This window comes from Spermophilus citellus (genome assembly GCF_964194105.1).
Source record: "Spermophilus citellus genome assembly, chromosome: 17".
NCBI classification, from domain to species: Eukaryota; Metazoa; Chordata; class Mammalia; order Rodentia; family Sciuridae; genus Spermophilus; species Spermophilus citellus.
Window position 1 is genome coordinate 49,937,274 of NC_138199.1, and position 27,632 is coordinate 49,964,905.

Here is a 27,632-nt window from a genome sequence, read left to right on the forward strand (position 1 = left end):
GATTGAACCCAGGGGTGCTCAACCACCGAGCCACATCCCCAGCCCTTTCTTATATTTTATTTAGAGACAGGGTCTTGCTAAATTGCTGAGGCTGGCTTTGTACTCGCCATCCTCCTGCCTCAGCCTCAGAAGCCGCTGGGATTATAGGCGTGCACCACTGCAACAGGCCTTAACATTCTTTTGGGAAGTTCCTTTTCTTGTTCAAGTTCCCTGTAGAAAGACTGCAAGCTCCCCTGAGTCAGGGTCAATGTCTTGTTCAACATCTTATCTCCCAGGGCCTGAAGCAGTTCACTTTTGTTGAATCAATGGGAACACAAAAATGAATGCAGCCTGCTAGTGATGCCTAGAAGAGCCACAGGGTGTAGACCCTACACAGCTAGTGATGGGATCAAGCTCTGAAGTTCTGAGCCCAGATCTATGTTGTTATCAGATTCTTCCAAGGGCCAGATAAGGGTGGGGCAACCTATTTGGATCCCACAAGAGCAAAACTCAGAGAGGTCTAGCAAATTAGCCAGAATCACACAGTGTGTGAGCCAGGGCTAGAACCTGGAGGGTCAGTTCACAGCCCAGGGTTGGAAAATGAAAATAAGAACCTTCTCCCATGGGGGCAGCGGGCAGGGGGCAGACTTGAGGAAATGCCCCAAGTGCCACAGGGGAAGCAGACAGGCTTCTGCAGGCTTGGGTGAGTCCAGGGACTCCAGCCAGAATATTTCAAAAATGTTTCTCACCTTGCCCTCCTGGGGTTGTGGACCCAGGTGGCTGGGCTGGCTGCTGCCTGGGCAGAGAAGGGAGCAGAGATATTCCCCTCCCCAGCGTCTTCTGTGCTAGCTCAAAGCCTCAAGCCCGCTCCCTGCTCCTGTCCACACCCCTGCTCCTTGAAGCACCCCTGGCTCTGGTTTGGAAATGAGGGTTCTTGGAGGCGCTGTTTGGCCTTTGGATTGTTGAGGAGCCCCAAGTCTCCCTCTCTGGTTTCCATTATAGCAGACCATCCTCAAAATTCCTGAGTTCCACCCAAGTAGGGAAATGAGGTTCCAAGGACAGCCACCTGCCTGAAGTCATGCAAGTTCACACCTGGTATCCTGATTCCAAGTCAGACTGCTCTGGAAGCCAGAGCATCAACTTTCCACGTTAATAGACAGCAATGGGTAGGCCAAAGACTGTGATCAGTAATAAAAATACCTAAGAACACAAGTCTCCCTCCAATTCCCTTCTTCAGGGCTGGTACCTTTATTTTTGTGGGGGAGGGGTACCAGGGACTGAATTCAGGGGCACTTCACCACTGAGCCACACCCCCAGGCCTATTTTGTATTTTATTTAGAGACAGGGTCTCACTGAGTTGCTTAGTGCCTCGCCATTGCTGAGGCTGGCTTTGAACTTGTGGTACTCCTGCCTCAGCCTCCTGAGCTGCTGGGATTACAGGTGTGTACCTTTTCCTTATCCTGCAGAGGGACACTTTCTTTTGGATAGGACATGATTTGGGATGGGAATGTAGGCCACTTGGGTTTAACTCTTCCTTCTGCCACTTCCTAGCCCTGTGACTTTGAGCAAGTTCATACCACTCTGTGTCTCATTTTTCTCATCTGTAAAATGGAGAAACTATTAGGGTAGAGAGCTATATGAGAATGAAGAATTGAACCTTTTATTTTCCCACCCTGGCCATCCCCACTTATTGTGTGGATTCAACCCATGTGCTTTACCACTGAGCCCAGCCCCAGCCCTCTTTAGTCTTTATTTTGAGATAAAAAATTTATTTAAGGGTCTCACTAAGTTCTTAGAGTCCTGCTAAATTGCTGAGGCTGGCCTGAACTTGGAATCCTCTGGCCTCAGACTCCTGAGTCATTGGGATTACAGGTGTGCAGCACCACACCTGGCTCAAGGTGCTTTCCGAATGTTCCTGTGCTCCAGCTTTTTCATTTGCAAAAATGGGAATACTAAATATAATCTGCCTTGTTGTGGGGGGTGGTTGTGGGGAGTATGTGACCAGCACCCCATTGATTTCCAGACACATTTCTTTGCCTGCAGGTGAAGTGTGAGGACTTAAATGTCCTGTCCCTCCCTCTCCTCCTTGCTCCTCCCACCGAAAGACACCTGGAGAGTGGGAGCAATATTCTTGGATTATTGGCCTCCTTTGACTCTAACCCCGAGACACTGGGCAAGTGACTCACCCTCTGGAAAGAGCAGGTGGAGAGCTCATCCCTGGCTGCCTGAGTCAGGGTTCACCAGAGACTTGAGCAAGCCCTGTCACCTCAGATGACTCCTGTTCTCACAAGCTCTATGCCATGTCAACTGAGTAAAGTCCTAAGGTGAAAGAGAAAGGGAAAGCAAGATCCACTGTCTGTGTGCTGGGCAGAGGCCTCTACCAGTTGGGAGGTAGACTTCCCATTCCATTTCTGTCCCATCTTAGGTACATGGCTGGCTGGTCATCTGGCTTGCTTACTGATTGACAGTAAGAAGAGAAAGTAAAGAAAGTGGAAGGAGAAACAGTTTTGGGTCCTGAAATTAGCGCAGGGAGAAACAGGAGTTTCTACACTTATTTCACAAAGGCATCTTGCACTTAGCACCTGGAAGGCAGAATTGGGTAGAAAATTTGGGCACTGATGCCAACAGGAAGTCATCTGCCTCCCCCTCCCCCAATCCTATCATTTGGGAACAAGGTTGAAATTGCATCAGAGAGTCAAGATTTGACTCAAAAGCTTCCCCAACATTTGTGTGACACTTGGCAAGTGGCTTGATAATTTTGAGTCTCGATTTCCTTGTTGTAAGATGGGAATAATACCAGAGAAGCCTGTTTATTATGAAAATTAAACGAGGAAACACAAATAGAGTGTAGGAGCTGGAACACAGCAGGGGACTTGTTTCATTCAATAGCAAATATCTAAGACCTACTGTGTGCCAGGGTCTCTATAATAGGGGCTGGGGGCCACATTAATAGGATAAACATGGTCTCCACCTATTACTTACAGAAGAGGAGGGGTGACAAACCTTGAATGAGAGGGACTGTGTGGAGTAATGGTTAAGCCACCGGGTTGAAATCCCAGCCCTACCATTCATTCACTAACTGGGTGAAGTAAGCAAGCACAAGGCTTTAGACTTTGATTTACCAGCAGTAAAATGAACCTGAACAACACCCACTTCACAGAGGGGCGAGGGTTACATGAGCTGACATGTAAAACTATTCCCAGCACCGAGTAGTACACATAGGACCATCGTGGGCTGCAGGATTGTAACAGGCAGAGAGCGGAGATGATGCCAAGGCTCAGAAACATGCCATCGGGAAGGCACAGAGGAAAGCTGGTGCTCCTGAAGGAGGGAGGCCCCAAGGAAAGCAGGGGCAGTGCTGAGGATGCTGGGGAGCAGGAAAAAGGGGAAGGGGGTGAAGGTAAAGAGGAACAGCAAGATGGTTTAAGGATCTGGGGCACCGAAGCTGGTCGGGGTTTGAAGGGAAAGAGTGGCAAGATCAGTTTGAAAGCTTTAAAGTGTTCCTCCCACTTAGCACATGAGGAACCAGGACAATCTGGCTCATTTATTAATGAAGCCCCAGGCCTGAGTACCGAGACGGGGCGATTCCTTGATGACTCTCATTCCCGCTAGGACTTCCAGATTCACCAGCTTTTACATCTGGTTTTTCCAAGAGTGAAGCAGGCAGGGAAAGATTTAGGAAGGACTGAAGTTAGAATCCGGACCTGGGACGCCTACGTGCTCACCCCCACACTCCTTTTGCGACCCAATGGAGTCAGGTGTCCCTGGGTTTGAACTCTTGGGCAAATCATTTCTCCTGGGTGTTGTGAATACTCAGTGACATACGCGGCCATCTAGCCTGGTTCATATCATGTTCTCGGGAAATACAACTTGCACCTCTTTCCTCTCCAATCCTGATCTCCTCTCCGTTCCTTCACCAGAAGGCGGGGTGGTCAAAACCGGAGGAGGAGGGGTGTGGCTGGGAGCGGACTCGGAGGAAGCTGAGGAGAAAGTGCATTTTTAAAATGTACAATACCATTTGCAAAGGGACAAAGTGTTCAGTCCCTAAATCAGTGTTTACGAGGTAGGGGAGTGACAGAGTCCCACCCGCGGTAATCCCTCGGAACCCATAACCTGGGAAGAGGGTCCCCAGGGGCGGAGCCGGGCATCGCGACTCCGCCTAGAGGGCAGATGACACCAAGCTAGGCGCACGTGGAAGGGGAACTGCTTTCCCAGGCAGGGTCAAGCGAGGCCTCCGGCCAGGTTTAGGGACAGTGTGCGGAATAGGCTGGAGGGGGAGGTGAATTTCTGAAAATCCCAGAAAGCAGAGCCCTGGAGGCGGAGGCGGAGAAAGCCCACCGCCCTGCACTGCTAAGCGCGTGGATCTGGACTTTGGCGTAGGCCTGCGGCCACTCTAAGGAGGGTATCCCCCACCCGTGAGCCTCAGATGGGACGCGCCCCATCTCCCACCCTTGCCCCTGGGCCCAATCCCACCTTCGCTCCGGCTCGCACAGCCTCCGGGAGAGCCGGGAGGCGTGATCTGTGGGCGGCCCGCCCCTTTGATGTGCGCCGGCGCCACTGTGATTGGACAATCGCTTGTGACGTACGGGGACTGCGGTGGGTCCCGGTGCTGCAGCAGCCGCAGCGCCGGCCGCGGCTCGGGCTCCCGCTCCCGGGCATTTAAAGGGGACGCGGCGGCGGCCCGGGGGGATGGGGGTCAAGTGGAGGGGACGGCTCAGACGCACATCATCCACGGTCCCTCGGGACTGGAGGGACTCGTGAGCCGAAGCCAAGAAATCCGGGGGTGGATAAGACACCGCGTCCCCTTCCAATTCCCGTAAGCACCGCTTACTCCATCCTGCGCCTAAATACCTTACCTAGACCCCTCCCCACTCCTTACACTTCAAACTCTGCCGGGACAGAGCTCTGCCGCCACTGTTCCCACGTGAGTCCTGGGCTCCGCGAGGTGGGGAGGGCTGGGGTCCCAGTGTAGGGTGGGGGCTGTGTGGAGTTTCAGGGCTCTCGCTCACGCCCGTGGCGGTGGGGGAGTCCCTGGAGCAGAGGAAAGAGTCCTCTTACGCCCCCAAGAACATGGTGCCCCCGTGTCCCTTCGCTCCAGCTCTGGCAAAGCCATGGAATAGGTGCCTTCTTGATCCCTGTCGCCCTCTCCCCAAGCCGCGCACCCCCCGCCCGCATTAAAGCGAAGCGCCCGCCAGCTGGGGGTGTGCCAGAGTGCCGGCTTTCCAGTCACCTCTAAAAATATCTCCCCCCACCCCACCGCAGCTGCCACCTCTCTACCCCTACCCAGTGAGGATCTCCTCTCAGCTTGTCCACCCGGGCGGGGAGAGAGCCCAGAGGTGACTCCTAGTCTCAGATTCTCACTGGCACTAATGCACGATCATTGCCCCGAGAAACTCTCAGGACGGGGAGCGCAGAGCCTAAGGGAGCCTCCAGGGCCATAGGAGAAGCTCCAGCTGCAGTTTTCCTAAGAGGCTCAGAGACCCCTGAGTTCTAATCCTGATTCTGATGCTGTGTGATTGCCCCCCTCCCCATGTGTGATGTTAGCTTGACCTCTCTGGGCCTGTTTTTCCCAGTTGCTGTTGGGGGTTGGTGAACAAGAAAGGTGGTGAAGTTGGGGATGCTGTGTGGGGAGGGAGGGACTTCTAGCTTTAAAATGTTAACTCTGTTTTCTAGTGATATGAGACTTGTTTTGGGACAGAGAGGGCTTGGTACAGAGGGATTTCAGGAGTCCTCAACCCCTTTCCCATCCTGTGTTTGCCCTTTGCAAAACTGCCCCAAAACTTTTTTTTTTTTTTCTTTTTGGTACCAGGGATTGAACTCAGAGGCACTCCACCTCTGAGCCAGATCCCCAGCCCTATTTTATATTTATTTAGAGACAGGGTCTCAATGAGTTGCTTGGCAACTCGCTGTTACTGAGGCTGGCTTTGAACTCCCAATCCTCCTGCCTCAGCTTCCCAAGCTGCTGGGATTACAGGCCTGTACCATACAGTGCCAGGCTCCCCCAAACTTTTCCTGGGGGCTTCATCTACCCACTAGAAGCGGGAATTTCAAGTTTAGGGACCAATTTCAAAAAGGATCCTTTTTCTTCCCCATTCCCAGGAACTCTTCCACTCTCTTCACATATATTTAATCTTTGAGTCAAAGATAGGAGGAAGCTGGCAGGAACCTATGATCCCAGATAAATCAAGGAGTCAGGCACTAATCTTACATGGGACTAGAAATGGACTCCCTGCCACTCCCAGAAACTCTACTCTCTTCTCCCTGCTCTAGCCTGAGAGAGAAACTTAGAGATCCTGACCTCTTTTGGAGACCCTCTTGGTGACCACAAGGATTTGATCACTCAGGACAAAGCTGCCAGAGGTGAGTGAGCTTTTGGAATTTACAGGAGCCAGATTCTAACTGGGGAAGGCCCCTCTAATTGCTTTGGGTGGGGTGGGGGTGTCACAGCATGGACTATTCAGTTTCCAGGGAAGATGCTTGGCTTTCTGCTTGGAAGATGAAAAGAATCAAGGGCAATCTACCAAACAAGTGTTTAACTGATTTACCTAAATACTATTAGTGAGAAAATGTAGCTATGCCTTTTATTATGAGAAATGAGAAGTTTTGAACATAATTAAAGATCAGAAGGATATATCAAGCCAGGCGTGGTGGTGCATATTTGTAATCCCAGCAACTCAAAACGCTTCCTGGAGGATCACAAGTTCAAGGCCAGCCTGGGCAGCTGAACCAGACCCCCTCTCAAAAGAAAAAAGGGTAAAGGATGTAGCTCAGTGGTAGAGCACCCTTGGGTTCAATCCCTGGTTTAAAAAAGGAATAAGAATATTCCAAAAAAGAAAGGATACAAGGACAAAGTGATGAGACCCTTTTCTGTGGGATGGAAGTTGGTCTCTGTCACTCTCTCTGGCCACCCCATCGTCTTCCTATCTTTCCTTTGCTTCCCTGCGTGCCTGACACGTGCCTATCCATGTTTGCTTTGCAATGGGAGTGGCATCCTCTGACCTTTCTCCTTGACTCATCTAGACCCAGCAGACTTGTAATATCACCCAGGATTCTGACTGGGGACACTCTCCCACCAGCCTGCCATTCCCTTGCCCCCCATGTCTTCCTCCCTCTCACTTTCTTCTTAACCTGTGTCTCCTTTCTCAACCTATCACACTCTTTGCCAACTGCACCATTCAGCTTTGAGCCCTCTCCCTATTCCCAATTAAAAGTTGTTGGGGGAAAGTTTAAACCCATATCCTCTCCTCACTGAAATGGTGATGCACGCGTGGTCAGGGGATGGGTGGGCAGGGCATGCTATGAGATGGAAAGCCATAGAGCCTGTGTTCTGTCCCTGGTATGATCCAGTCTCTGTAGAGGCCAGCAGCTTCTCCCTGCTCCCCTGGGATGGTCAGGGGAGAGTGTCACCTTGACAAAGTCAGAGGCATTTACAGTGTCATCCATTGTCACCAGCAGAGGGCAGCAAGCAGTCAGATCTTTGCTCCTGGTCTAGTCTCTTGGCTCTTAGTAGCTTTCCAGTTGTCCCACATGCCTCTCTCTGGTCTCTCACTCAACCCTTGGATGGAAGGGGTTACGGGAGCAGAGAGGAGCTGGCAGCTCTATGTGGTGTTCTTTGTAGCTGCATCGGTGTAGGCCTCAAAGAGGCCAAAGCTGGTCCCCAAAGGCATGCAGTAAAATCCAGCAGAGATTTCAACCTGACTCCTGACCTATCTGCTGGATCCCAGACCTCTGAGAGCACTAAAGAGGCCATTCGCAGGTCACTTGTAGAACCCGGGGGTCTCAGTGCCCCCAGTTTTGATACAATAAATGCTGATCACTGGACCTTCCACATTATTGTATTATTTTGGTGTGGTACTGGGGATTGAATCCAGGGGCGCTTTACACTGAGCTATTTCCCCATCCTTTTCTATTTTTATGATCTACTTTTGTGTGTGTGTGTGGTACTGAGATTGAACCCAGGTTTGGGCATATGCTGGGCAAGTACTCTTCTATTGAACTAAATCCCCAGTCCTTATTTATTTTTGAGACAGGGTCTCGCTAAATTTCCCAGGCTTGTCTTGAACTTGTGATCCTCTTGCCTCAGCCTCCCAAGTTGCTGGGATTACAGGCATGTGCCATAGTGTCTGGAGACCCCTTAACCTTTTGAGGGCACAGGGAAGACAAAGCTATGGCCAAGGGTTCATGAACCAACCTCTACCCCATGTAAACAGCATGGCCTTGGGCAAGTAAGTCAACCTCTGAACCTTTATCTGCTGATCTCACCAGACTGAATAGTGAGAGAATGAGTAAAAGTGGTTTGTAAACTATGATGTATGACCCTACATGTGTAGAGGGCAGTGATCACACCGGAGAACTGGACTCTGGACTCTGAAATATGGTTTTGAGATGCCACTGCCACTCACAGTGGCAAATCAGTTGTGTTGGTCTCTAATATAACGCCATCTGTGACCTCTCTGGCATGCTAGGGGACTGTAAGAGGATTGCTACCAAGGTACATCTGTAAATGCTGTGCCCATTTAAGGGCTTGCTTTTGCTGAGAACCTGGGAGTGGCTACTGGGGCTCAGCAAGAGAACAGGGCCAAGTGGTGGAAGCAAAGCCAGCTGACTGGGCCCAGTAAATGGACTTTTTGATTGTCAGGAGCTCTGCAGAACAGCTGGAGGCCAACAGAGTCCCTAGAGGCGGTGCTCAGGGTGATACAGTGACGATGAGTGGGTGTCTTCCAGTTGCTGGCCTCCGATGCCTGACTAGGGTAAGTGGATCCCTCTGGGATGGGGCTTCAGCCCACATTTTCCCACTGTGGAGTGGGAGGAGCCCTATCCAGCCCCTTTCAGGCTTGCCCTCACCTCCATCTGGGCTCCACTAATCCCTGAAAGCTTCTATCCCAGGTGTGGGATACCTTACATCCTCAGCTCCAGGGATCCTGGGCTGACACTCCCAGATGGATGTTGGTGAGAGCAGAGGATGACTCTAAGGATGAGGTCAAAGGGACCATTCAGTCAGGGAGGCGAGTAACCAGGTTCAAATCTTTAAAATGAAGAGTTGAGGCTTTTGTTCTACAAGGTCTGCCAGGCCATCAACATACCAGGCAGATTAGGGAGAGGGGAAGGAAGAAATCAGACTACATCAAGATAAATTGGGGTGGGAGGTGGGGTGGGGGAAGGCAATGTGGTGGGTATTCTGCAGCTGTACAGGATCCATTTATGCTGTCCCTCACACTTAGCTGCTGCTGGCAAACAAGTGCCGAGGACTCTCGCTGTCTTCATTTGCTTGCCTTTCTTTGTGCCCTGACACTTCCCCTTTGCCCCCATCCTTTCCCATGCTGTCCACACAACCATCACCACCACCACCATCCCTCCGTAACATGACTGTGGCCCAAGGTCTCACTTCCTGGACACCCCTCTCTGTCTTCCTGTTCAGCAGTCTGTCTCCACATTCCACTAGCATGACTTCCTCCTAGTCCTCCCCTCACGTGCCCACTGCCTGCCCCCTCCTCCTCTGCCTTTTCAGCCACTGCTGCTCTCTTTCCTCTCCCTTACCTGTCTCCCAGGTATGCCGTGGCCTGGCGAGGGAGGCTTCTACCTTCCCAAGCCCCACTGCTTCTCCTGCTGCCCGCTTGCTTCGGACTCTGGCAGAAACCCCACCTGCTGACACGTTCCTCCCAGGGAATTGGCAAGTGATTAGTGATCAGCTGTCAGCACAGGGCTCTAAAATCCCTGGAGAAGCTCTATCTCATCCCTGGACCCCTATCCAGAGCCATCTGTCTGGAAGCAGCTCCCAGAGAACCCCCCTGGGTCTTATGTGGTCAGTCTACCTACTTGGTAATTCCAAGGGCCCAATCCAGTTCTCTGGCCAGTGCAGAGGCCCAGGCACCTAACCCTGAGGCCTGGCACTCAATATCTACCTGCCTAGGAGGATGCCCAAAGAACCTTCCCTGGAGCCTGGCTCCTTATTGTCCATCACAGTCCCATAAGCCATTGATCCTACAAGGACCAAAAGGAAAATAAGGAGGTTACTCCAGCGGGGTGCATGGGTAGTCCCCCTGTCCCCCAACTCTGCTTGTGTTGAGAAAGGAGGATCTATTCCTTTCACCCCCTTTTTTTCCATACCAACCACAAAGGGCCACTGGAAGTCTCTAAATTATTCTTGACCAGGAACCTCCCAAAGGGACAATCCCTAGGAAACTACTTTTCTAAATTGACCCTTGCAAACCTCATCCAGTGACCCTGGATGAGATTAGCAGAAACAGGAACCAAAGAAACCCTTCAGGGCTAGGATGGTCCCCTGGGTGTGAATCCTAATATGGCTAACTAAGGCGCAAGAGGGTGGGCGGGGAAGGCTGGGTGGGGGTCAGCTTTGTGTACTCCTCAGAGCTTAACCAGCCTTGGGTCCTCCTCAGGTCTTGGACGTGCCAGCGCCTTTGGCCGTGGCCCGCTAACCAGCCTCTCCCTGGCCGGCTCCCGCCGCGCCCCCTCTCGCTTGTCCCTTCTTCCTCCTCCTGCTCCCCTCCCTCCTGCTCCCAGGATAGCGGGATGGCTGCTCAAGGCACACCGCGCTTCCTCTTGACCTTCGACTTCGACGAGACCATTGTGGATGAAAACAGCGACGACTCCATCGTGCGCGCTGCGCCAGGCCAGCGGCTGCCCGAGAGCCTGCGAGCCACCTACCGCGAGGGGTTCTACAACGAATACATGCAGCGCGTCTTCAAGTACCTGGGTGAGCAGGGCGTGCGGCCTCGGGACCTAAGCGCTATCTACGAGGCCATCCCCCTGTCTCCCGGTATGGGAGACTTGCTGCAGTTTGTGGCCAAGCAGGGCTCCTGCTTCGAGGTTATTCTCATCTCGGATGCCAACACCTTTGGTGTGGAGAGCGCCCTGCGCGCCGCCGGCCACTACGGCCTGTTCCGCCGCATCCTCAGCAACCCATCTGGGCCTGACGCTCAGGGACTGCTGGCGCTGCGGCCCTTCCACACGCATAGCTGCACGCGCTGCCCAGCCAACATGTGCAAGCACAAGGTGCTCAGCGACTACCTGCGCGAGCGGGCCCACGATGGTGTGCACTTCGAGCGCCTCTTCTACGTGGGCGACGGTGCGAATGATTTCTGCCCCATGGGGCTGCTGGCGGGCGGTGATGTGGCCTTCCCGCGCCGCGGCTACCCCATGCACCGCCTCATTCAGGAGGCACAGAAGGCCGAACCCAGCTCCTTCCGTGCCAGCGTGGTGCCCTGGGAAACGGCCACCGAAGTGCGCCTCCATCTGCAACAGGTGCTGAAGACGTGCTGAGCACTGCCGCCTAGAGGGGGCGCCCGGGGCAAGAGCGGGGAGGAAGGGCGGGGAGGGGAAACTGGGAAAGACAAACCTAGTTTTACTACTCCCTTTCCCCTTTCGCTTTGCTATGTCCCTCCGGAAATTTCTGGAATTTCGTTCATTTGGGGGCCGGGAGAGGAGTTCGGAACGGTCCCTAACTATGCAGTTAACCCAGATCGGCTGCTGTCCCCTGCAGCAAACCGTTTAATTCTGGAGTCTGGTCCTTGGGGGAGTGGCGTGCATACCTTTTGAAAGACAGCAGTGTTTCCAAAACCCTGTGCTCTGAACTGGGAGGTGGGGGCTTCTTGACAGATAAGAAAAGGAACACCTCCCACTGCTTTAACTGCTGCCTCGGGCTGCGTAACCTCCCCTTCCCCCAGTCTTTCCTCAAGGGGGGACCCAGGATTCCAAACTCCTCGGGGCACCGGACTCTCCGTGGAGACAGATGATCCTCTCTGCTGACAGCTCCAGGCCTCTTGGATCTTGGTTCAGCCCCGGAAATCTCACTATTTCTGTGCTCTCAGTACCTTGCCGCCCCCCTCCTACCCCGTCAGCACCTCTACACCGTAAAAAAGAAAAAAAAAAAAAAAGCCAGCAGGATAGTCGTCTCCTAGTGAGGTAGCACACCGTCCACCTCAGGTTAACGCCAGCCAGGGACTTCACTGCGTGCGAAGGTGTCTCCTTGCACCCCAGCCTCGTCTATGCATCAAGAGCCCAGGGACTTCACCAAAGTCGTCCTCCACGTCCCCCTCCTTCCATATGGAATAGGAAGCCATGATGTTTTTAAGCAGAGCCAAGGAAACCCAAGCCCCTTCTCCCTCTGGTGTTTGAGAACTATAAAGGAGGTGAAGGGGGACAAAGTGACTAAGATCTCTACTGCGCCGCCGTCTGAGGGTTGAAAATGAGATGTTGTTTGCTCTCAGCCTCTCTTAAGTGAGGGAGGTTGTCCCCGCTATTCAAATAGAGGAATCAAGTCTGAGCACGCGCGTGCGCACGCGCGCGCGCGCACACACACACACACACACACACACACACACGGAGGGAGGCACAAGACCCACTCACTGCCAAAGACTTGGTGGACTGGTGGAAGGAACACTAATGAGGACTGAGGAGGTGGAAAGGCACTGCTACTGGGGCATTCTGCAGGGCTATAGCAAGAATGAGTGCCTTTCAATCCCTCCCCTCTGGTCCTCTAGCCCTGCAGGGCAGTCATCAGGTCATCAGTTTTATTCAAAGTTGGTACTTGGAGCTGGAGACCCCACTCTGCATGGATTAGGGGGTCCTCTGTGGACAACATCACCAAATTCTTTGACTTCCAGTTCTTTTTCACTTGCAGTAAGTCTCTGGGTATCTTCTGTCTGTCCCTAGGACCTCTTCCCGGCGACAATAAGGGGAAAGAAACAACACAGCTCACAGACTAAGAGGTGGCCAGGCCTAGTCCAGCCTTGACTGGAGCAGGCTTTGTTCTGGGGCTCAAGACACCTGCTCCCTGCAGAGCTTGGGTGGGTACAGGGAGATCCCTGAGCTGTCAGCTGCTGGGCTCCACATAATTCCCTGGGAAGAATCCAGTCCCCTCCGAGCAGACGCCCTCGCACCAGCCATCGGAGTAGCGGCGGGTGACGCAGATGACCGTGCCCTCAGAGAAGGAGAGCTCGTTGTCCTTCTGGCGGGTGTATGGGTACAGTGTCACCACTGCAGGGCAGGAGGAAAGGGTGCATGAGTTGTGCCTCCTGCCCGCTCTTGCGTAGAGATGGAGGGGCCAAACACTGGACTCTAGGGGAGCACCTGGGGGAGAAGGCTGCGGGGAGTAGGAGTGCCTTCGGAGCTTTCAGGCCCCTCCCCAGCTTAGTTAATATTCAATACTAGACCAGCTGCTTCCTATCCAATCACATCACGGGGGGGGGGGAGGCGGATAACAAGTTCACACCTTTGCAGAGGGAGGGGAGAATGCCTTTGGGGTGGGAGAATGTGGGTCAGGGCAAAAGAGGGCGGCAGGATCTGGTGCCCCTCCGTTCTAGGACTCAGGTACCTTTTTCCAAGTATGTTTCAGGGACCCAGCTGGGTTCATCCGGTCCAAAGCCTGGCGGGGGTGGAGGTGGCAGCCCCAGGTCCTCTACTTCCAGGGGCGGAGGAGGGGGCAGGTCCAGGGTCAGGGGCAGCTCTGCGGCAGGGAGGGAAAGCAAGGGCTGCCTCCGGAAGCCGCTGCTCCAGAGGAGGCCCAAGATCTATCCATTTCATGCTGTTTCCCTCCAGGGCCCACCCATCCTCCCATAATTTCTATAGCATGCAGACGGTGCTCGGAACACGCTGAAAGATCGAGCAGTTTAGAGTAGTAAGACTTTGCCATTTAACTGGGTGGCACTAAGATCTCCCTACATCGGAGTCACAGCTTTTTCGCCTGTTAAGTAAGAGTGTGAAGATTCTCTCGGGTTAAGTTGAAATGAGAAGATGGGAGAGAAACTTTGAACCTGGGGCCTGGTGTTAAGTAGGTGCCAGTTCTTAGTTCACTCGCTCTGCCGCCTTTCGCTCGGGTCGGTGTAACAGCCACGCAGCGCTCACAGAGGCTGGTAGGGTTAGAGCCAAAAGCTACCGGGTGCCGAGGTGTGACAGAGACCTCGCGACAGCGACACCGGGAAGGGCGGGGCTCCTTACCTGGTGGGGGCGGGGTCAGCTCCTCGAGTGGAGGGGGCGGCAGAAACATCTCGGCGGCGGCGGCGGGTGGAGGAGGTGGAGTTGGGGGAGCCTGTCCCTTGGACTGAGGGACCCCACCGACACCTTCGGCGCTGCTGAAGCCCAGAGAAAGCCGGGTTGGGACACTTTCTGTAAGACGGACCCCAATAGGCCCCGCTCCTCCCATCCGAAACCCAGCCTCCTAACTTTGCCTCTGTGATCCCCCCAAACTCATGGTCACGGTGATGACGGGCCTGGGACCTTATATCCACAGCCCACCCACCACCCTCTCGGGCTCGATTGTGGGGCTCACCCGGCGGAGGTCAGGGAAGAGGCGGAGGAGGCGGCCGAGAGTTTGCCGTCAGGCACTACTGGGAGCTGCACGGGCTCCGGGATCCGGGGTGGTCTCCTGGGGAGGGGGTAGCATAAGGGGGAACAGTTCTTGGCCGGCAGGGCTCGGTTCTAGGAGGAGGGGGCGACTGGCGGAGGGGTGATTGGACGCAGGGCGTCAAGCACAGCACCGAGAGCAGCGGGGCGCCAGGTACCGGCGGGGGCGGGGGAATGGTTTCGGGACCGCGCGCTGCAGCCCTGGGCTGGTTAGGAAGCGGTAGGAGCCTCACCCCAGCGTGGTGGAGGCAGGTGTTGCAGGCGCCTTGATGCTCTTTCGAGACAGGGTCCCAGTCCGTGACAGCTGCGTGCTCAGGTCCTGCCAGGAAGGCGGGTAGGGCTGGCATCTGGGGTGTGGGGCGGTAATCCCCGTCCTCCTCTCGGAGGAGGGGGGTGGAGGGGCGGACGAGAAGTAGGAGGGAGAGCGGGGCCTCTGCAAGTTCCCTCTTCCACTTCCCAGCTCCTCTCCTGCCCTACCCACATCTCCACTTGCCTCCTGTCATTGCCCGGTCCCCAGGGCCTTAAGTCTGCCACAGGCCCTACTGACCGACCGAGTTGGAGTTTCTGACTGAAAGGCAGAGCATAGACGTCGGAGGGCCACTTCCTCTGCATAGCCACAGTGACTGAGTTGGCCCCTCAGCTTCACCCTTCCCCCAAACCATCCCAGAACCGAGGGAGCTGGGGTGCCTAGGTGGTTTTTAACTTTGATTAGATCTCAACCCCAACATAAGCTGAGAAGTGGACAGGGCATTCTCAGAAGGGTCTCACTTGTCATTTTCATAGAACTATGGAAGTGATTTCTCAGAGTTCAAGACAGAGGAGCAGGACCCAGGACACTTAGAAGGTAGTGTGCAAATGTCAGGGTGTGAACCATTACAAGAGGGCACTGTTGTAATTGGAATTTTGTCAAAGAGTGAGCACATGAGGAACTAGGTTCTCTGTTTGCTGTTCTTCACTAGGAATAAGACAAAGGGAACTTGAATTGAAGAATAAAGAATAAGTGGAGGGGCTGGGCTGTAACTCAGTGTTAAAGCACATGTTTAGTATGTGCAAGAAGGCCCTGGGTTTGATCCCTGGCACCACCAAAAAAGAGTGGGGTGGGGCGAGAGAAATTTAGACAACAGAAAGAACTTATTGGTGCAGAGAACTGGTGACGGATTCCCCTTTTGGGAGAGCTATATATTAGGGATGTTGTGGGGGTCATTTAGACACAGAAGAGCTTGTAATCTAGTCTGGAGTGATGAAGTGTGGAGACAGGAATTGACAAAAGGTGTGTGAGTGTGTGTGTGTGTGTGTGTTCTCCTACCTTTCAGAAAGAGATAAGCTGAAAGGAAAGCACCCCTCTCTTCACCATGTTCCTGCTATGTGGCTGCATCCTGCTCCTTCCCACCACCAGCAGCTCTGGGGTGACTGCTCAGTTCAGTAACCTCAAACCCCCAGACAGAGGAAGTCGCTGTTCTCATGTGGTTGGGGAGCTGTTCTCATGCACACTCTGACACTCTCCCTTCCCCCTCTTCCCCTTCACACACACACACCCAGCACCAAGTGTGGAGGGAGGTGATCAGGATCTCTCAGCAGATCATCTGAGTACAGGGTAAAGGTCAGTTAGGGAGGAGAGGGTCAAGGGAGAATTACAAGATTTGGGGAAGAGGAGAGGACTCAGGGTGTGGCTGCAGGGAGTGGGGAAAGAGCGATTGCAGGGTAAACCAAGAACATGGACAAGAACTGGGGTCCTAGAGAGAAAGGAGCCTTGAGTCAGGACAGGGCAGGTTGTGGGAAGGGGGGCTCCTTTTCTACCTTGATTCCATGGCCAATGTCATCCAGGCAGCCAAAGTTGAGAGGTCTCCTGCAGTAGGGCGTGAGGGGGGGTAGGCTCTCGGGAGCGATGACTTTCTGGCCAGGGGACAGCCTCTGGACAGTGGCTAAGGTGCCGATCTCCCTTCGGGCCACCTTCTCCATATGCATGTTCACCATCTGCATGACAGGGTTTGAGGTGACTGGGGGGGGCAGTCTGTGTCCAGCATCCTTCACTTTAAGGGAGGAAGAAGCTAGAGACATTGGGGTGGGAGTAGGGAATCCCGAGAGGCACTGAGGCCCGGAGGAAGAGTGAGTTTTGTGCCCAAGGCCACACAGTAATTGGGAAAAGAGTAGCCCGGGAGGATGGAGTCACTTTGGAGCAACTTCCTGGTGGAAGAGAATGAGGGTTATTATTAGCTGAGCAGGAAGGGAGGAAGAGAGAAACAACATCCCTGGGGATGCTGGGAAGGGACTGAAGGACAGGGCTGGCCTTGGAGCACAGGGAGATAATGTGGAATTGGCAGAGAATCGTGGCTGGATAGGCTTTCCTCTTTGGGGACAAATAAGTGAATTAACTTCCCCTTAGAATCTTCCATAGAGAAGCCTACATCTCTGAGAGGGTGGGAACTGTGGTCTGCCAGGCTGAGAGAAGAAGACGTACCCCATGCACTGACCATGAGAGGGATGCAAGGCCAGGTCCAAGGTACGACTGGATTTGTGCACAAGCTGTTTGGGACAGTGCCCTTGCTCAAGGTCCCGGGGAGGAAGGAGGAGGGTGTACATGCTGGAAAGGCACGGGGCTTGACACTGGTGGCAGTGCCTCCAGGGCTAAAGATGACCTTTGCCAAGCAAGCGCTTGAGTCTAGGACATTTATTAAGTTACTGCTTGTATTTAGATACAAACCGTGTCCATTTGTGTCTCGCCTGTACTGTGATTGGCAGGCATTGTTTTCTGATGTCAAGGGTAGCATCCAGAGAAAGAAAATGCTTTGCCTTCAGGGAATTCAGCAAAGCCCACCACTGTGACCTAGCTAGAGATAAGGAGCCTCCCAAAGCTTAGAAAGTGCCAACCTTCTGCAGTCAAATTGGGCATTGGGACATGAAGGAAGGCAGGAAGGAACTTTTGCTGCAGAAAATGTCTGAGTGGGGCTGGAGAGCTGGGGGCTGATCCGAAATGTTCCGCACACTTACCTGGCCCAGGGTGCTCACGCGGGCTTCCACCTGCCGCAGGGCAACTCCCTGCAGGTCCAGCATACGCAGAGTGTGCCCAGCCAGGTTGCCCACCTGGTAGGCCACACTGGCCAGTGCCTGGGTGGTGAAGGCCATGGTCTCCTCTAGTGCTTTCCGCTTGTCTGTGGCCTGAAAAACAGACAGTCCTGGCCTGAGTCCAGCACATTCCATTGGGTGTTTGGTTGGGTGGGATGGAGTGGGAGGTGATATAGAGAAGACAGGAGCAGAATTGGGAGAAAGTGGCAACTCTTAGATGTTGAGGTGGCTTCTGGAAGAATGATATAGGAAGAGGGACTTGGGGCATGTCAGGAAAGAAAGTCTGCCGCCTTGTGGAATGGGTATGGGGGCAGAGAAAGATAGCCTTTCTCCAGTAATCAAGCTGGGGATGGAGCTGAGATGACCCTGCTGCCTCCCTGAGGACTTCAGCGATAAATGTCCCTCGGAGGTTGGGAGGTGAATAGTAGAAAAGAAAAGGAATCCATACTGGCTGGAGGAGATATCCTTAAATTTAAAAGGCAATCACAGGAAGATTTGAGGTCAGCCTCAGCAATTTAGTAAAGCCCCAAGCAACTTAGTGAGACCCTGTCTTAAATAAATAAATAAATAAACAAGGGCTGGGATGTGGCTCAGTGGTTAACTCCCCTGGGTTCAATCCCTTGTACAAAAAAAAAAAAAAAAAAAAAAAGCCAACCAACCTCATTCTCCACCCCCTGACCTTTAAACTGAAATTGTCTAAGAGCAAGACCAAGGAATCTGTACCTGAATCTTCCTAAGGTGGCTCTATGCTCCTTGTTGAGCCCCAGTCTATGGTTTGGTGCTTGGGAACTCAAGTAAGAAAACTGTAACCCAGAATGGAGTGACCTCATTCATTCATTCCTCTAATAGCTTCCTAATATGCTGAGAATAAAATCCAAACTTCTGACCAAGACCTGTAGACAGCAGGTCTGGCTCCTGCCTTTTTCTTCATCCTCTCCTCTACCACTCCCCTTCTCACTTACTCCCTTGAATCTAGCTCCAGGAACTGGCCACCGGGGTTCTTTTCCTGGACAAGCTAGATCATTTCTACCTCAGGGCCATTGCATTTTCTGTACTCCTTAGAATCCTCATTAATTGGTTTCACCTCAGAGACACTTTCCCTCTGTTGACTATCACATTTTCCCTGTTCTTCACAGCATTCAGTACTATCAGATATTATTTTGTTATGGGGTGTGGTGGTGCACGCCTGTAATCCCAGCAGCTTGGGAGGCTGAGGCAGGGGGATTGAGAGTTCAAAACCAGCCTCAGCAAAAGCAAGGTGCTTAGCAACTCAGTGAGACCCTGTCTCTAAATAAAATACAAAATAGAACTGGGGATGTGGCTCAGTGGTTGAATGCCCCTGAGTTCAATGTGGGTACCCCCCAAATAAATAAATAAATATAATTTGTTTATTTACCACTATATTATCTATTCCTCTCCCCGAAATGTAAGTGCTATGAGTGTAGGGAGTTTGTCTGGGTCTGGAAGAAGGCCCAACACACAGGAGATATTTAATATGTGTGGTGTTTTTATTATTTATTTATTTTTGTACCAGGGATTGAATTCAGGGGCAATTAACCACTGAGCCACATCCACAGCCTTTTTTATATTTTATATAGAGACAGGGTCTTGCTAAGTTGCTTAAGGCCTCACTAAGCCACTGAGGCTGGCTTTGAACTCATGATCCTCCTGCCTCAGCCTCCCAAGCTGCAGGGATTATAGGCGTTTGCCATCACGCCTCGCAACAGATACTTAATAAATATGCATTTGTAGGAGCCCAAACGCTTGCTGGCCACCTGTCAGACACGGTGTGGGGCACTGTTGAAGGTTATGAGCAGAAGGTGGCTAAACACAGTAGAGGAGGGATGAGCAGAAGGTGGCTGAACACAAAAGACATCTTTTGTCAGTCCCAGATCAGGCCGTGGCAGGCTGGGGCAAAACTTCTCTGGTCTTTTGCTTCCCCTGGCAGCTTTGGCATCTCCCATGGGGTCCTGAGCTTGTTGACTCTACCCTGTACCTTCCCCGGGGGGCAGGGCCCTGCACTGACAGGAAAGGCCACCCTTGGGGTCTCCTTGCTTCAGCTCTCAGATGCTGCTCAGGACCTGTTAGTGGGGAACAGACCTAGACATTTTCAGAGTCCTGAGAGAAACCTGGCTGACTCCCAGAACCTTCTGGGAAGCCCTCATTCTGGTCCTCTCCTCCCTGCCTTTCTGCTCCAACAGCAGGAAAATAATGCTCCTTTGCATGCCAATTTACATCTAATCCACATATGTAACTAAATTTACATCTCATCAGCATGTCACCAAAAGACTTTGAATAGGCAAAGAAATCAATTCAGGATGTTAAACCAGAAAGGACTTGTTCAAGGTCTTGTTCAAGCTCAAGATCTTCCCTCAGTAAGTGAGGAAACAAGCCCAGAATGAAACTAACTACTCCTGGGTCTCCACCCAAATTTCTTAACTCTTCTTCTGGACAGTTCCCTCCCCAGACTGGCATGTGAAACTGTCAGCCCAAACAGGAAAAGTGTGTGAGCCCAGCTCTGCTTGCCTTAAGCCTGGACACTTTCTGACCCCCCAGCTCTGGTCTTAGTCCAAAGTTAGGGCTGGAGGAACAAGGGTCTGGAACCCATCATCAGGGCCGCCAGCTTGTTCACCATGCAAATTACTCTGTCTGTAAAGTCAATCAACCCTGACTGAGAACTCTGCAGTTGACCCCAGTCAGCTTTCTCCCATTTCCCATGAATTTCCTGTCACCATGGTTGGGGTAGGAAGAGAGAGGTTGAGGTGGAAAAGAAAGGGCCAGGAATGAGGCCAGAAAAGGTAACTGGTTGCATCTTTAGTAGTTAGTGCTCTGCATGAAGAAAGCAAGAGTCCAGGGATTCTGAGGGGCCAGGGCTCCCAGTATCTGGAGTGGTTTTTATTTTGTTTTTGTACCAGGGACTGAACCCAGAGGCACTTAACCACGGAGCCACATCCCCAGCCCTTTTTATTTTTATTTTATTTATTTTTTTAAATTTTGAGACAGGTTCTCGCTAAATTGCTTAGGGCTTCACTTAATTGATGAGGCTAGCTTTGAATTTACAATCCTCCTGCCTCAGCCTCCTAAATCACTGGGATTATAGGCATGTGCCACCGTGCCCGGCTGAAGTGATTTTGCAAGGGCTGTGTCATCTCAATAGAATGGAGTTTTTTTTATTCATGTGTACCTTTCATCCTTCTAAAGGACAATACTAACAGTGATGAGAATAACTGCTATTTTTCCTGCCCTTCTTAAGCAGTGGGCACTGAGCTAAATGCTCTAATACAGTTAAAAAGTCAAGGTATAAGACTCTGAGGGGGAATTTGCCCCAGGTCCTGTGATTGGCAGGTGGCAGAGGTAGAAATTGGAATCAGGTCTTTGTGACCTCAAATCCTGAGTGTGTCCTGTATGTGCAAACAAGAAAGAACCAATCTGGAAGAACTTTACATGTGTAGAAGTTATTGAAGAAAATGGAAAGGAGTGTTTTTATCCTTGTCCATACGAGCATAGTTTTAATGCCAGGAGAACAGAGCTGTTTATCGATCCATGTTCCATCTCATCTACAGGCTGATCAGTCGGCACCTACACAGACTTGTCTTAGAGTATTTTCAGCTCAGGTTTGCTCCGTCCTCACCCCCAACTCTCTTATTATGCCAGGAGGCCCTGGGGCAATTCTCTAGAAAAGTTTTGCCCAAGAGGTAACAGGCATAGCCATTCAGTCTTAAAGTAACAGAGAAAAGCCACCTGTAATCCCAGTGGCTGGGGAGGTGGAGGCAGGAGGATCATGAGTTCAAAGCCAACCTCAGCAATTTAGCAAGGCCCTAAGCAACTCAGTGAGACCCTGTCTCTAAATAAAATACAAAATAGAGCTGGGGATAGGGCTCAGTGATTAAGCACCCCTGGCTTCAATTCCCTGTACAACAACAATAACCACACACACACACACACACAAAAAAAAAAAAAAAAAAAAAAAGCCATGAAATTAATCAGAGGACATGACAGGGAGGCAGAAGGGTGGAGAGGAAAGATATTGGCATGGAAAGTCAGGGAGGCCAGGGCTGATGCTCCGCTCAGCAGTTTCAGAGCTGGGTGACCTTGGGCAAGTCACCTCACCTCCCCAAGCTGCTGTTTTCAGATTCGTAAAAATAGGAATTTTAATACTTTTCTCCCGAGGCAGTTGTGAGGGTAAATGAAAACACAGAAGTGTTCAGTCATTCGGTTCCTCTGCCCCTCTTCAAGACCCCGGAATCTACTTTGTCTGTCCTGAGACAACCGCGCAATTTAAAAAAGACATTTCTACAATGCCACTCTCCTCACCTTGCCTGGGACCTGCTCCCAGCAGCCATGTCGTAACCCCCTTCGTCTTCATCAGCCCCCTTCTCTTTAGGTGAGCCTGCTCTGACTTTTCTCCACTCTCAAATATCAAGGAACAAATCCCCTTCCTTAGTCTGTGTTAAGTTCACTACAGCTTCCGGGGAGGTCTTCTGACATCTCATCTAGAGCCAGACTGAAATGGAATGTACCAGAAGGACAGGGTCTTTGGGCCTCTGGAGCAGGGGTTCTGAGAGACATGAGTCTGGGGTCTGGCCCAAGAACAGGATGTCCCAGACCTCTGAGGCTCTCCCAGGAGAAGGGGCCCAGTTGTCACTTGAGTAGCTGAGCTTTGGGGCCTGGGCTGAGGCCAAAGCCTGGAGTGGAAGTCAAGGCCCAGAACAAGCACCTGTCAGATGGCTGCCACGGCCCCTGAAGCTGGGCTGCAAGGGCCCTGAGGGCCCCGGCGTCCTGGCCTGCGCCCACTCCACCTACCTGCACATAGTTGTCCTCGCAGTAGTCAGCCACCCGCAGCAAGGCATTGTGGTTGCCTCTCAGAGCCTCCCGGCCCGTGGGGATCTCAAACTCTTGTAGCTGCTGCAGCTCCGACATCGCCCCCAGCCTCGGTGGGGCTCCCCAGGGAGCCCGCTGGTTTTGAGCCTCACCCTGCCCTTGATTGGTCGCTCTGTCTGCCCTCCCTCTTACTGCTTTTGGTTTCCTCTGCGTGAGAGACCCAAACCTGCTCGCAAAGGGCAGGCAAGCTCATTCCGGGACAAGAGGAAGTCAGTCCCTGCTCCCTGAGCCTGTGCCTCTCTGTCCCCAGCCCAGAGGAAGGGGGAAGCCAGGGGGGCCTGTTTGGGGGCCCAGCCCCCAATCCCACCCAGAAGAGGAAGCCAAGGTCCAGGAGGCTGTGATTGCTCCCTGGTCCTGGAGAGGAAACTGGTCGGTGGGGGGATGGGATGGGAGACTGAGGAGGAAGGGGGCTGGTCTGCTATGGGGGTGTGGATTTTCCACTCATGGAAGAGGGGAGGAAAGGGCAGAGGGTGGGGGCTTCCTTGGGAAGCCCTGGGATGAGTCACCAAAGGACAGGGGAGTGGAGGGTGGATACGATATGGAGATCAGTCATACTGGGGGGGTGGGGACTGTGGACAGTGACAATGAATAACAACCCATGCAGCAGCAAGAGAAATCAGGGTTAGACACTAGGAAGACACAGCCAGAAGTTCCTGGAGAAGTGTTACCAAGCCTGCGAAGGGTCAGGTGAGATAAAGTTTTGCTATAGAGACTCTGTGTCTGATGGAGGTTGAACAAGACGAAACTGACTGAGTGTGACACCTGGTGTGAGGGACTCAGAAATCAGACAACAGGAAGGATTTCGATTTGAGACAACATGAAGTTAAAGTTCCAGGTTAACTTGTGGGTTTGGGGCAGTAGTGATGGACAGAGCATGGAGCCTCCCTCTAGAGCCACGGGCTCCATCCAGGTCATGTCTTCACAGGGGAGCTGACGGCTGGGGATGTAGCTGAGTGGTAGTGTGTTCGCCTAGCACATGTGAAGCCCTGGGTTTGATCCCCAACACCACAAAAAAGTAAACAAGAGGGGAGAAGGTGAATTCTGGGATTCTGTCTAATTCTCAGTGTTTGGTGGGGCGTGGTGGCACACGCCTGTAATTCCAGTGATTCAGGGGGCTAAGGCAGGAGAATTGCAAGTTCAAAGCCAGCCTCAGCAACTTAGCAAGGCCCTAAGCAACATAATGAGATCCTGCCGGGGATGTAGTTCAGTGGTAAAGGTCACTAGAGGGGTGGGGCTGATGCAGAGTCCCTTGGTTCAATTCCTAGTACCCCGCCAAAAAAAAATTCTTAGGGTTCACAACTTTATGTGGGTCTTGGAGTGGGCATGGACCTGCCCCTCTCACCCCTAGTCTGTCAGCCCCAAGGCAGAGAACAAGAGGAGAATGCATTGGTTCCTTAACACCTTCTCCTTGAGAGAGTCTCTTGCATTTGACAGGTGTCAACCAGCGGCATGTGCTGGGAGGATACCAGGAGAAAGACCAGGATGTGGGCCCCTTATCAAGGACTACAGTAGATAAGGGAGACTCACACCTAGGGCTCAGGCCAGGAAGCAAGGACATGGGCACTAGGGTGGCCGTCGCCCCTAGGCCTAAGCGGCACTGTATTGTACACGAGAATTTTTTTATGGAATGAATGAATGAAGAGTGAGCCAGGAGCCCCTGCAAGGTGAAATTGTTGGGAGTCAAAGGAGGACACAATGGCTTCCAGATGAGGGGAGTCAGGAGCTGGTCTGGGTCTTGGCCCCTGGGCAAGAAGAGCCTGGAAGCAGCTCAGAGGTGGGGGACGTCAGGCAGGGGCAGCTAGGGCTGGGGGCAGGGAGCTGGGGAAGGAGAAGGCTGAGGGTCACTAGAGGGGTGGGGCTGATGCAGAGTGCCAAGGACAAAGCCCAGAGGCACACACTGAAGGTGGCTTCTGTTCCCTACTCTATGGGCAGAATGTCAGCCTCTCTGCGCTGGTGTAGCAGTCTTGGAGGCTCAGGCGGTGGATGGGCTTAGAACCTGAGCCTATGATCAGCTTAGGCATCAGAGATTTGGGTTTCCAGACCATCTGCTTTATCCAAAGATTTTCAGCTGATGAAGAGCTAGGAGGCTCAAACACCATCTTGCCTGGGTCTTGGAGAAGTGACTTGGAGTGCTCTTCTCGGCAGGTGAGGGGGTTGAGGTATTACTGGGCGGGGATCTAGACTTACTATGATCGAGGTTAGGCACCAGGCAGGTCTTTTAGATTACCCTGCAGTGATGATAATAATGACATTGTTATCAGTGATGATAATAAGGAGAAATGTGTTATGTTCATTGTGTGCCAGCTAGTGTATTAAATATTTCATATGCATTAGTTCCTTCTCCTTCTCCTCCTCTTCCTCCTCCTTTTTTTTTTCTTCCTTGAGACTGAATCTCCAGGGATGGTATACCCTGATCCCAGCCCTTTTTATTTTATTTTTTTATTTTTGTGAGACAGGGTCACCCTAAATTGCCAGGGCTAGACACAAACTTGTGATCCTCCTGCCTCAGTTTCCCAAGTCACTGGGATTCAAGGCGTGTGCCACTGTGCCCTGCCATATGCATTATTTTTCTACTTCTCACAACAATCCTGTGAGGTAGGTACTATTATTATAATACCTATTTCACAGATGGGGAAACTAAGATTCAGGGAGATTGAACGTCTTGCCTTAGGCATGCAGTGAGGAAGCAGCAGAGCTGGGCCCCTGCTCCTAACACTAGGCTGTACTGTCCCCTGCCAGGACTGGAGACAACAAAAATATTCACCTGAATCATTTTGTGGAACAGTGGATATGCTTCCCAAATCTTCCTTGCTGAAAGAAACTCATTTTTTCTTCCTTCTCTGTTTCCTTCTTAGACAGGTCCTTATGCAAAAGCAAAGATTGTGCCTCCCCTATCAGACTGAGGGCTTCTTCTCCTCCTGACCCTACACTCAGGATGGGACAGTGGGTGGAGGGATGGAGTGAAGACATATCTAACAATGACCTGACCTGAGGGATGCTGCAGGGGAGAGGATAAAAGTTGAGGTACAGAGGGAGTTGGAAGAGCTGATGGGATCCATAATCTTGATTGCTGAACCCTTTCCAGGGCCAGGTCTCTTTAGGGCAAAATGGCGCAAGATCTCAGTGAAAAGGAGTTACTGAAGATGGAAGTGGAACAGCTAAAGAAAGAAGTGAAGAACACAAGAGTTCCGGTAAGCCTCCTCTTCCCTCCCTCCTCTCCTTTTCTCTGTTACTTCCTGTTCTGGATGGATCTGTGATATGAAGGAGGAAGTGACGATAAGGGGATAGTGGGGTCTTTCCTGGGTAGCAGAGGAACCAGGAAGTGCCTCTGGGCTGGGGTAGGATGTGAAAGGAGGCTGGATTTGATCCGTGGGAAAGGTGCCACAGTCCCCAGGGCACAGGAGAGATGACCATGGAGCCCTGTGTGTGTCCAGGTCTGTCTCCAAGCTGGGCCTGGCCAAGCATCCCAGAAGGTCGGGTCAGGGTTTGAGGGCCAGGTCAAGGCCTCCTACCTACCTGGCCCTTTCACCTTTCTCCTTTTGGGCCTCCATCCCTACCTGGCCCAGAAGCCTGTATCCCTGGGACTGACCAAGTCATGGATCCTGAGAAATAAACACGGGGTATGATCATATTTTGTGTCCTCACAGATTTCCAAGTCAGGAAAGGATATCAAGGATTATGTGGAGGCCCAGGCAGGGAACGACCCTCTTCTCAAAGGCGTCCCTGAAGACAAGAATCCCTTCAGGGAGAAAGGCTCCTGCGCGATAAGCTGATGGCTCTGGGCACCTCCCCTTGCGTGTCTGTCCCTCCTCAGCCAGGACCAAGTGTTCTGGGAACCCAGAAAACTAGTGATTGTTCACCTTCTCTTGTCACGGAATCAGTAAAGATACTTGAATGAACGCGTTGTGAATCTATTCCCTGGCCCCACCTTCCTCCCTGTCCTCCTGCTGGGTCACTGAAGACCCCACTTTCAAAACACCCTGAGCTTTGCCTGAGGAAGTACCCTGAGGCCCCGGAGGACAGTCCTGGGAAGCATTAGCTACTCCCCAAACCCCTCCATGCTTTCCCTTCCCCCTCTTTTAGGGAAAAAGCTTTTCCACATGGTTTGGGTTGGGAGCTGGGGTTGGGTGGTCCTTTCCCACATCTCATGTCCTGCCTGTCCTGTGATCCTCTTTCTAGTCATTTAGACCACCCCCCCCCCAATGGCCTGATGACACAAAGTTTGTTTTTTGTTTTTTTTTTTCTCTTTTTATTTTTGGCACTAGGGATTGAACCCAGGGATGCTTTATCACTCAGCCACATCCCAGCCCTTTTTATTTTTCATTTTGAGACAGGGTCTTGCTAAGTTGCTGAGTCTCCGTAATTGTTGAGGCTGGCCTGGAACTTGAGATCCTCCTGCTTCAGACTCCCAAGTTGCCCAGATTACAGGCGTGTACCACTGTGCCCAGCCGACAAAGAGTTTGTAAAGTTATGATTTCGTGATTTATTTAAAATTGCTGAGGGTCTTATGTGCTGAGCATTAGGGTTAAAAGTATAAGCAGGACGAATATGGTTCTATCTTCATGGAATTTGGTGGAGAAGACATGAAACAATTTACAATTAAATCAATAAATGCTACAATGGGAAAAGTCAAGAGCAGTGCAGGAACAACAGTAAATGGACACTCAGGGCAATGAACAAGGTCAGCATGGATGACCCTGGAGGGACTATAGAACGAAGCTGGAGAGGGAGATCAGGGTCAAGTCTTGAAGGGCCTACCTGAGAACTCAGTTAAGAACTTTGTGTGTGTGTGTGTGTGTGTGTGTGTGTGTGTGCCAGGAATTGAACTCAAGGGTGTTTAAACTCCTGAGCCACATCCCCAGACCTTTTTATTTTTTATTTTGAGACAGGGTCTCAATAGGTTGCTTATAGCCTTGCTAAGTTGCTGAGGCTGGCTTTGAACCTGTGATCCTCCTGTCTCAGCCACCTGTGAGCAGCTGGAATCACAGATGTGCAGCATCACTTCTGACCAAGAACTTTCTTCTTCATTTGAAGGACAAGAAGAAGCAGAGCAAAGTATTTAAGCAACCAAGGGACAGGCTTCATCTATCAGAAGAGGCTGGATCATGCCAAGGGCTGGGGACACATGGTGGGTGAAACTGACTATCTGAAGGGACTACAGACAAGCAGACACCCAGGGAATCATGTGCATGTCCTGTGCATGGAATAGGCCAGAGCCCGCAGGAGAGCTACCTAATCCAGCTGAATGAGTGCATTAGATTCTGGCAGGGAGGGCAGGAGAGGCCTCCAGAAGGAAGTGATGGGGGTGGAGGGTTGTAAATGAGTGGCCAGATGGCACTTTGGCTGAA

General features: G+C 52.1%; 3 protein-coding genes across 22 annotated transcripts; 2 read left to right on the top strand and 1 right to left on the bottom strand.

Moving 5' to 3' along the window:
* Positions 1 to 4,594: 4,594 nt before the first annotated feature.
* Positions 4,595 to 12,143, top strand: PHOSPHO1 (phosphoethanolamine/phosphocholine phosphatase 1). Of its 14 annotated transcripts, none has more exons than XM_081272651.1 (5): positions 4,595 to 4,924; positions 6,250 to 6,339; positions 8,618 to 8,729; positions 9,528 to 9,781; positions 10,377 to 12,143. In XM_081272651.1, the coding sequence occupies exons 3-5, from the start codon at positions 8,685 to 8,687 to the stop codon at positions 11,257 to 11,259; spliced, it is 1,182 nt and encodes a 393-aa protein (XP_081128777.1). In that variant the 5' UTR covers positions 4,595 to 4,924; positions 6,250 to 6,339; positions 8,618 to 8,684; the 3' UTR covers positions 11,260 to 12,143. The 14 variants fall into 14 exon arrangements, with proteins under 14 accessions (XP_081128777.1, XP_081128776.1, XP_081128770.1 ...); XM_081272650.1 differs by having other exon boundaries at positions 4,595 to 4,903; XM_081272644.1 differs by having other exon boundaries at positions 4,595 to 4,795.
* Positions 12,144 to 12,287: 144 nt separating this feature from the next.
* Positions 12,288 to 26,177, top strand: GNGT2 (G protein subunit gamma transducin 2). Of its 6 annotated transcripts, XM_081272661.1 has the most exons (5): positions 22,565 to 22,653; positions 22,889 to 22,971; positions 24,345 to 24,429; positions 25,370 to 25,475; positions 25,932 to 26,177. In XM_081272661.1, the coding sequence occupies exons 4-5, from the start codon at positions 25,392 to 25,394 to the stop codon at positions 26,055 to 26,057; spliced, it is 210 nt and encodes a 69-aa protein (XP_081128787.1). In that variant the 5' UTR covers positions 22,565 to 22,653; positions 22,889 to 22,971; positions 24,345 to 24,429; positions 25,370 to 25,391; the 3' UTR covers positions 26,058 to 26,177. The 6 variants fall into 6 exon arrangements, with proteins under 6 accessions (XP_081128789.1, XP_081128790.1, XP_081128788.1 ...); XM_081272663.1 differs by lacking the exons at positions 22,565 to 22,653; positions 22,889 to 22,971 and adding an exon at positions 12,288 to 12,618; XM_081272662.1 differs by lacking the exon at positions 22,889 to 22,971 and having other exon boundaries at positions 22,520 to 22,653.
* Positions 12,488 to 22,363, bottom strand: ABI3 (ABI family member 3). 2 transcript variants are annotated; one of them, XM_081272642.1, is made up of 8 exons: positions 22,207 to 22,363; positions 17,329 to 17,496; positions 16,138 to 16,314; positions 14,574 to 14,659; positions 14,267 to 14,362; positions 13,936 to 14,066; positions 13,313 to 13,444; positions 12,488 to 12,975 (listed from the first exon to the last, which is right to left on the bottom strand). In XM_081272642.1, exons 1-8 carry the CDS (start codon positions 22,321 to 22,323, stop codon positions 12,812 to 12,814), a joined length of 1,071 nt encoding a protein of 356 aa, XP_081128768.1. In that variant the 5' UTR covers positions 22,324 to 22,363; the 3' UTR covers positions 12,488 to 12,811. The 2 variants fall into 2 exon arrangements, with proteins under 2 accessions (XP_081128768.1, XP_081128769.1); XM_081272643.1 differs by having other exon boundaries at positions 13,936 to 14,069; positions 22,207 to 22,338.
* Positions 26,178 to 27,632: the final 1,455 nt, after the last annotated feature.

Coding starts and splice junctions, on each gene's coding strand:
- GNGT2 (XM_081272663.1), top strand. CDS start 25,392: ATGGCGCAAGATCTCAGTGAAAAGGAGTTACTGAAGATGGAAGTGGAA. Junction 25,476..25,931: donor TGAAGAACACAAGAGTTCCG/GTAAGCCTCCTC, acceptor GTGTCCTCACAG/ATTTCCAAGTCAGGAAAGGA.
- ABI3 (XM_081272643.1), bottom strand. CDS start 22,323: ATGTCGGAGCTGCAGCAGCTACAAGAGTTTGAGATCCCCACGGGCCGG. Junction 13,445..13,935: donor GCTGACCCCGCCCCCACCAG/GTAAGGAGCCCC, acceptor TCCCTGCCGCAG/AGCTGCCCCTGACCCTGGAC. Junction 12,976..13,312: donor TGAAACATACTTGGAAAAAG/GTACCTGAGTCC, acceptor CCTGCCCTGCAG/TGGTGACACTGTACCCATAC.
- PHOSPHO1 (XM_081272651.1), top strand. CDS start 8,685: ATGAGTGGGTGTCTTCCAGTTGCTGGCCTCCGATGCCTGACTAGG. Junction 8,730..9,527: donor GCCTCCGATGCCTGACTAGG/GTAAGTGGATCC, acceptor CCTGTCTCCCAG/GTATGCCGTGGCCTGGCGAG. Junction 9,782..10,376: donor ACCCCCCTGGGTCTTATGTG/GTCAGTCTACCT, acceptor GGTCCTCCTCAG/GTCTTGGACGTGCCAGCGCC.